The sequence below is a fragment of the Tachysurus vachellii genome, chromosome 3 (assembly GCF_030014155.1).
Source record: "Tachysurus vachellii isolate PV-2020 chromosome 3, HZAU_Pvac_v1, whole genome shotgun sequence".
Lineage (NCBI taxonomy): Eukaryota > Metazoa > Chordata > Actinopteri > Siluriformes > Bagridae > Tachysurus > Tachysurus vachellii.
In genome coordinates, this window is record NC_083462.1 from 13,067,779 (window position 1) to 13,076,361 (window position 8,583).

The 8,583-nt window shown below is 38.4% G+C and overlaps 1 protein-coding gene across 5 annotated transcripts in view; it reads right to left on the reverse strand.

Moving 5' to 3' along the window:
• Window positions 1–2,292: 2,292 nt before the first annotated feature.
• celf3a (cugbp, Elav-like family member 3a) overlaps window positions 2,293–8,583 on the reverse strand; it is a 58,418-nt gene continuing 52,127 nt past the window's right edge. For 3 of the 5 annotated variants that reach the window (XM_060865812.1, XM_060865814.1, XM_060865813.1), the window contains 8 exons: window positions 7,016–7,159; window positions 6,427–6,571; window positions 6,141–6,290; window positions 5,947–6,006; window positions 5,618–5,722; window positions 5,301–5,444; window positions 4,878–5,014; window positions 2,293–2,888 (listed from right to left, as the gene is read on the reverse strand). In XM_060865812.1, the coding sequence (XP_060721795.1) occupies window positions 4,887–5,014; window positions 5,301–5,444; window positions 5,618–5,722; window positions 5,947–6,006; window positions 6,141–6,290; window positions 6,427–6,571; window positions 7,016–7,159 (876 nt within the window). In that variant the 3' untranslated portion in view covers window positions 2,293–2,888; window positions 4,878–4,886. The other 2 variants (XM_060865816.1, XM_060865815.1) reach the window with 2 other exon arrangements.

Below are 8,583 nucleotides of genomic sequence, written 5' to 3' on the forward strand. Positions count from 1 at the left end.
GTGGTGAGGATTGTTCTCTGTTGCAACTGAGATGAGGGAGGGCCAAAAGAGGGAGAGACAAGAGGAACACACAGAGCTGTGAGTGTGTGTGTGTGTGTTTTTACAAAATGTTACAAGACGTTTTCTGTAAGGAGAACTTCGTTTAACATTTAAAGAAGCAGTGAGTTTGTTTTTGTTTTTTCAGACCAAAAACCAAAAAAGTTCAAGGAACTCTCTGTCGACGTTCACAGTTGTATCAGGATATAAAATAATTCCTAAAGCTTGGAATGTTCCCAGGAGCACAGTGGACTCCATCATGGAGAAATGGATGACAGCAGGACTCCTCGTTCAGTTGGCTAAACTTATTAACAGGTTTACTCTACAAGAGAACCTTGGGAGAACCTGCTGGATGGATCTCACAAATACTCCATAACTCAGGCACCGATCTGACGTCAGGGCCCATTTTCATTCAATTTCTTAGTATAAAGAGTTTCTCCTATTGACAAAATTCTAAAAAAACTTAGAAATGTGGGCATTTCCCTTTAAACTGAAAGAGAAGAGCCTAGTAAAGATAAAAGTTCTTCATAAAGCATCTTAACCCTTAAAAGTTCAAACAGTGTTATGAGAAGTGAGGAGGACTTTTAAGAGGATTAAAAGTTTTTTTAACAGAGAAAATGGCTTAAAGATGAAGAGGGAGAAGAAATGTGTTGTATATAATATTTAATAATGATAGTGAGTTAATAAGATGATGCAGGTTAGATCGTGTAGGGATTATTTTTGTAACTAATCATATTAGAGATAACATCTCAGACACAGCACAGAAATTATTATCCAAATACATTCTGCCGCTATGTCATTTAGAGATACACTAACATTTCAGAAACCGAGCCGAAATGCCATAGCAGCAGAACTGATATAATTTGTCTCTGTGAATTTTCTGCTTTGTGTCGGAGATGTTTACATTTACGTTACATTTATTACATTTATAACATACAGATATTAGAACATCTCTAATATGATCGGTTATGAACGTAACCCCTCACAAAATAGACTTAACATAGAGACGAAGTGAAGGCTTATAATAGGCCAGATTTTAAAAACGCTCCTTTTTCATTAGACAACCAATCACACAATGTGTCATACCTAGTAACAGGTTAAGCCCCGCCCCCTCTCTAAGATAAAAGTTGTTGTATTTTCTGTGGTCAGAGTTGATCTGAGGTCCTGAATCACTCTTTAAGGTAAGATTCCTAGTTAGTAATGTTTAAGCTAAATTAGGAGCTCTCTCAGATCAATATTAAACCATGTGTTCATAAGCGAGATTTACATTTTCAGTTCATAATTTGTTTTGCCTTTTGATGTACATTAATGTATATACATTAATATATATAAAGTGACACGTACAGCGCAGAAGGTGCAAGATGATGACCATCAGCTCACCGAAGATTTTCCAATAATAGCTGGAATCATTATTTCTATCAACATGAACACAACATGCAACGTTCAAAACGTTTAATCTTCTCACAAATCGCCTTTCACTAAACAGTACAGTGGTAATAATGGCTGTTAAAGATCAGAAACGCAATAAATTATTAAATCTGCTCATGTAAAAATCCCCTGAGGGGATATCTCATACATCCGTGTACACATGAGGACCAAAATCTGTCCAAATGAGAGAGACAACCAGTTATTTAAAACTTTTATTTTTTTTTTCTTGTAATTGACAGGTTAGGAAACAATGGCTGAAGAAAATAAATAAATATTAATGATTGTTCCTCAATTGTAATTCTGTAAATAAAAGATCTAAAAATAATTTAACTCCTACACACATGTGCCAGTGAACCTTCATAAAAGCTTCATAAATAACAATAAAAATAAAAATCAGGAAATCAATAAGTTAATTACTTGTCAAAAAAAAAAAGATTAGAAAAAATAGATAAAGAGATGATAATAATAATAATAATAATAATAATAATAATAATAATAATAATAATAATCTTAACCTCAATATTCAAAGCATGATATAGACAATGAAATACAAATAAATTTTTAAAATGCTTTCCATTCTATTTGCTCATTACATTTTCCATTCGAATCACCCTAAACTTATCTGGAAATGTAAAATCTAACTACAGCCTGACCATTTTGGACAATATTCATCAATTTTTCCTGTCCTTCTTCCCTAGCTAACATACCCATGGATGGATGCTCTGCACTTCTGAGCTTAAATAACTTGAAAAACCCGCTGCAATTCCCCCATCCTCCCCTGCCCTCCCATCCCCTCCCCTCCCCTATTTAACACCCCTCCTGCCCCAAACCCTTCCCACTGATATGCCTTCACGTGTAGCCCAAATAAATTTCTATATACACATAACTGCTGCTGAATAGATCCCCATAGTGTGCAGTAAGCACAGACCAGCAACAAAAAAAAAGCAAACAACAACAACAACAACAACAACAACAAGGCCTTGCTGTACAGATGTTACACAATGATGTTGGTCCCTTTTTATGTGCAGTTTCAGTTCAAGGCCAGATGGAGCTTTGAAAGCCTTCTCTCCAGAAAGTTCCAAGCTCCCAAATATACACACACACACACGTACGTTAAACCCAGTGTGCATGAAACCAGTGTGAGATTGCAGGAATAGTGTCGAGCCGGTTATTAGCTGTACAAGAATGTGCCTATAAACAGTTATTGGTCATACGCTGTATACTGACGAGGCTGTGAGTGTATATTATTAACCCAAGTCTTGTGCAGCGGGTTAGTGTTAATCTGTTAATATGTATATATCTGTTTCAGTGTTCTTTGTAGCAGGTATTTAAAATGAGCAGTTGGTCCCATAATTCATTTACAGCTGAGGAAAATATTTTTTTTTTCTCCAAACCAACTTCTTCAGTCTTCTTTTTTTTTAAACCTACAATAGAAAAAAAGGGTAAAGAAGAGAGAAATGTAAGAGTTAGATCGTGGGAAATGGCTCGAACTGAGGACACAGGAAACAAAATGTGTGCTGGAGCATTTAGCAGTGATCTTACGCTTACCATACTTCCATGCAATTAACGTAGTAAGCCAGTAAATGGGTGTATGATCAGATGTGTGTTCAGTGTTAGTGCCTCAGTGGGAAAGGCTTCTGGCAGGCATACAAATTTTCAACATGCACCATAGGAATTCTGGGCTGCACTTTATAATATATTAGCACTCACTAATGTGTTAAGTCAACTTTATGTGAATAATATACATCAATCCCTACAGGATTTTGCCATTGAAGAACTAAACACGGAATCAAGCAATCTCTATGATATTTGGCGGAATTTGCGATTTTCCAAAACGAGCGCAGATTTTCTGCAAATTTGGGCTGAGATGTCTGGTGTGACATCATCACAGCGTACGTTCAGCCAAAGTTCTCGTCCGTTCGCGTGAATCGCTCATGAGCGCAGCTCTCATAGAATGTAATTACATGCTTCTTCACTGGTAGGAGTTTAATTAAAGAATCCCGTGCTTGCAATTTCACACAAAAAAATTTAACTAAAACCTCCAAAATGCTGCATCACAAATTTTGAAAAAAAAAAAAAAAAGAAACAATTAGAAAAAACACTCCTGGAGGGACCGAAATATATATATATAAAATACATAGATCTTTTTTTTTAAAATGAATGAAAGCATGCTCTTTTTTTTCAACTACAAAACCCAGAATTCCTAAAGGGAAACGCTGCTCATCAATCAGCACAATGCTGTCACCTCAAGCCTCACGCAAGAGGTTTGAGAGATAGTGAATGAATTGTTCCAGCATTCTCTCGTTTTTTCTCTCTCTGAACACACACACACACACACACACTTACACTTCAATTCATTCTCGCACTCAATGGACAAAACACCGTACCCACTAGCACAAACTTTCCTGTCATCGAATACACACTGAATCCCCCACGTTCACAAAAAACTAAAACACCACCAGACTACATATGGGCCAAACAAAACACAGAGGAGACTGATCAAAAACAAAATCCACCCAAACACTAGGGCATTCAAAATGACTCATAAAAGTACTTAAAAGCTTTGAATGGCTTTGATTTGCTGCATTAATTTATTACAGTTACAGGACGTTAGCTCGAAGTGTAGTGTCATTGATCAGTATTTACAAAACAAAAAGAGAAAGGCACAACGCACCAAACACACTCCATTTTCACCACAGTAACCCGCCATGCACTCTCAGCATGGAGGATAGAAGACAAGAGGGCCATAAAAAAAAAAGAAAAGAAAAGAAAAGGAGAGAGAGAAAAAAAAACAATAACAAAATTGCTAACGGCAACCATCACAGGCAGGAATATATCGCCACAGCAACCAACACAGGCCAATCAACTTACAACAAACGCTGTGACAGGAAGGGGGAAGCTTTATTGGTTGCTATGGCCACCATAGCCATAGCGACGTGGTCTCCGCACGAGTTATGATTGGCCAGGGCAGCCTTGAGTGGGGATGAGGTTTTTTGTTTGTTTGTTTGTTTGTTTGATTTCAGGAGAATGAGCGATGACACAGCACAAAAACAAAACAAAAAAATAAATAAATGAAAAGTATAAATTAATCAACTGATTATTGTCTTAGACTCTTCAACTTTATAGCATTTCTTAATAGGCAATCTCTAAACACATTATTTTCAGTTCATAACACATTCTTCAAATATCTCATTTAATCTGCTGGGAGAAACTGTTCCTCAGTGTAATACGTTTAGTTATAAGTTATTATAGTAATCATCGAAGGCTGGAGGCTGAGAGACAATTACACTGTGAGCATGTTCAAGGTTTCACTCTGTCATTAAGATGCATTACGTCTAGGCCTAATAACTGCCTACATTGTTCTTTCCATCCCCTTTTCTCTCTCTCTTACTCTCTCTCTCTCACTCTCTCACCTGGCCATGTTAGTATGGGCGGTTGGCATCTTTGGGCCTTTTCAGCTGCACTTTCAGTCTTTTCATGCCAATCTGAAATCCATTCATGGCCTGGATGGCAGTCTGAGCGCTGGCGGGGTTGTCGAAGCTTACAAAGCCTGAAAAAACAAACAAACGAAACAAACGCAGCACAAAAGCATGAGGTAGAGAACGCAAATCCTACACAATCTCTCTCAAACAATCAGGAGATCCATTAGGTCTGCACCACCCACTGTTATGAACTGTTTGTTATTCCTTCTAAAGATACTCTCTCTCTCTCTCTCTCTCTCTCTCTCTCTCTCTCTCTCTCTCTCTGTCACTCTCTCTCATTCTCATTCTCTCTCACATTCTCTCACTCATTCTCTCGCTCATTCTCTCGCTCATTCTCTCTCTCTCTCAACCCACCGAAGCATTTGCTCTGATTGGTTGCACGGTCGACAAAAACCTTGGCTGAGATGACGTTGCCGAACGGCAGAAACATTTGCAGCATCTCAGAGTCAGTGAACTCCTGTGGCAGGTGATAGATGAAGATATTACATCCCTCTGGACCTGAAGGAGAAAAATATACAGCAACAACAACAAAGAAAAACCATTATTACTGAAATGATTCTAAACATTTTCTGGAAATCTACAATCGTGATATGAGGATGAGAGAAAAGAACAAGAGTGTTAAGTAGATGTTTGTGGTGTCGGTGATTAATGAAAGAGGAAGTGATCGTTACCTTCTCGCTGCTGCAGCTGCTGAGGCTGTTGGGTTTGCTGAGCAACTAGCGTGGGCTGATGGGGGAAAGGCTGACCGACTAAACCATAAGCTGCAGGATATGTGGCTGTGAACAGGTTCAGGGCAGGAAACATTCCATTTAAACGGTGGATTATTGTACGGCAAAAAAAGCGATGGCTTTCAAATTTCCAACAATATTAATTGATCTCTTTTTAGCAAATCTGAAAACATTAGACAAAGCTCAGAAATGCTGTCTGATCTACAAAGATTGCCTTTAATTATCGTTTACATCAAACATACAGGAGTGTGTACAAAGCCGTGATGCCTTACCGGTGTAATGCTGCATTCCAGTGTACGCTTGCTGTAGAGGATCCAAAGCAGGACTCTGAGCTGCAAGACGCCAAAGGAAAAAAGAAAGAAGAAGAGATAGATGAGAAGAGATGTAAGGAATTCTAACACGAGAAACACCACGTGTAATAGAAATCTGATTAGAAATCTGCTCAAGAAAGTGGGTGGAGCTTCACCTTGATACTGGTGGACACCATTGGTGTACAATGTTTCAGAGGCTGATTGGCCACTGGGTGGGGCAGGAACAGCCGAGTAACTGTTGACTGCTATTGGTGGGGGGAGAGCAGGCACTGGTGTGGCGGCGATCGTTGGAGGAGTGTTCGCACCTTTATCACAAAATCACACACATATTATATCGTGTTATCCTCGTCAGGCTCGTGATAGCAGGAGCACATAGAGCACCATAAGGTATTATTTTAAAGGAGGAATCAACATTCGGAGGTGTTGAAGAGGAGTAGTCACCTGAAGATGGGGTGATTGATGCGATAGGGGTCGCTATGATACTGCTCGGGTTAAGAGCAGCCAACTGCTGCATCTGCACCGCGGCAACCGTTGCCACGGGAGACAGATAGGCAGACTGAGCTACCAAAGCCTGCTGCTGAACCAGCTAAAGAAAAAAGGGAACGTTATTCTAATGATATGAGAAACTGAAAGATTTTTATTACTGTAACCTTAAGATTTGAGTTAATGTCAAGGTTTAGTTGTTATCACTGCGTCTGAAACATAAATGTGTGCAGACAAAAATGTAAAAATAAACGTAGGCAATTAATGTCAGTCAGGCTGCTCTTTAAAATGTGAGTACAAAAAATCTTAGTTTTGTGTAATGATTGTAAAAACATAATTAATATTTAATATTGTGTAATATTATGTTATTAATTAACATTAATATTCTAAAAACAAATGAATACTCTCTCTTTTTTAAGGACAATTGCACAGTGCAACCTGTGTGAGTGTGAGTGTGTGTGTGTGTGTGTGTGTGTGCGTGTGTGTGTGTGTGTCTGTGTGTGTGTGTGTATTGTCAGGGTTAATACAGTAGTAGGTTAGTACTCACAGCCTGTGTGTAAGCGTTGTAGGCCCCCAAGTGGAGGCTCATGGGGCTGATGACACCCAGCTGAGAGGCAACCTGCTGCATGCGCCTGATGCCTCGTTCCTTCTCCGTATCTGCAAACTTCACCACCAGACTTGAAGAGGCGCCCTGGGGAGGGAAAGAGAGAGAGAGAGAGCGAGAGAGAGAGAGAGAGAGAGAGAGAGAGAGAGAGAGAGAGAGAGAGCATGTTCTACTCAGAGAGGAAGTTGCATCAGTTTGTCTACTCTACATATAGGATAAACCAGAGGGAAATGCGATACTGATCTACTCTAACTATCAGTCTAACTAATATCTACTCTAACTAGCATTCTAGCTGTCAGTAATAACTTTATAGCTGCACTGCATCTGTAGAGTTTCATTCATTGAATCTTATTTGTATCTTATTATTATGTTCTGTGAGCTATACGGTTGTGCTCAAAAGTGTGCATACCTTGGGAGAATTTGCAAGATGTGTACCATTTGTTACAGAAAACATGAGCGAGAAGGCAAAAGACATTCATTTTATTTCTTATAGGACTCAAGTTAATATGTAAGGCATAACAGAATCGCACAATCATTAAACAAAACATAACAAAAAAGAAAATATTCCCTGTTCAGACTTTTGTATACCTTTAGTCCTTAATATGATGTATTGTCCCCTTTAGCATCAATGGTGGCATGCAGTCTTTGGTAATAATTGTTACTTAATTCTCTCAGGTAGTATAATTGCTCATTCTTTTTGGCAAAATGCCTCCATCTCCCCAAATTGGCTCAATGATATTGAGGTCAGGAGACTGTGATGTTCTCCAGAACGTTCATTTTTTCTGCTGTACCATCGGAGGGTCAACCTTGGCTTGTTTTTTTTTTTGTTTTTTTATTTATTTATTTGAAAGGGACAATGCACATCAATCGACATTTTTTGTTTACACTCAAAATGTAAATTTGCCAGAATTAGCTGAAGAGCTATTTTTCATCTGCAGTCCCTTGGCAGGTCAACACAATATCATAGTACAAAAATTAAACACATGAAAAACACAAAACAGATTAAAACACTAAATAGATAATAATAAATACAATACAAAAATGGGCAGTACCAAAGATAAAATAAGTTAACTATTGATGATTGCAATTTTGAGTGTTTTTAATCCATTTCTTGAGTTTGAGTTTAAATGATGAATAGCTGGTGCTCTTTCTGAGTTCAGTAGGGAGACAATTCCAATAATTTGAGGCCCGTACTGAAAAGACTGTTTGACCAAACTTACTTCGCCTATACTGTATAACACAGTCTCCCCTGGTAGCTGCCCTGTTTGCCCTATCACTGTTATTCCTCAGTTGTATGAATTCACGCAGTGGTGGGGGTGCAAGCCCATGTAAAATTTTAAAAATGAGACAGGCATCTTGATAATGTGAGAAATTGTTAAAATATATTTGCTTGGGACCAACTTGTGAAACAGTATGATATGTGAGAAAAAATCATGGCATGCATAAATAGTTTGGCTGCCTCTATTGTTATATATGGCCTAATGTGTCTAAAGTTAGCCATATTATATCTG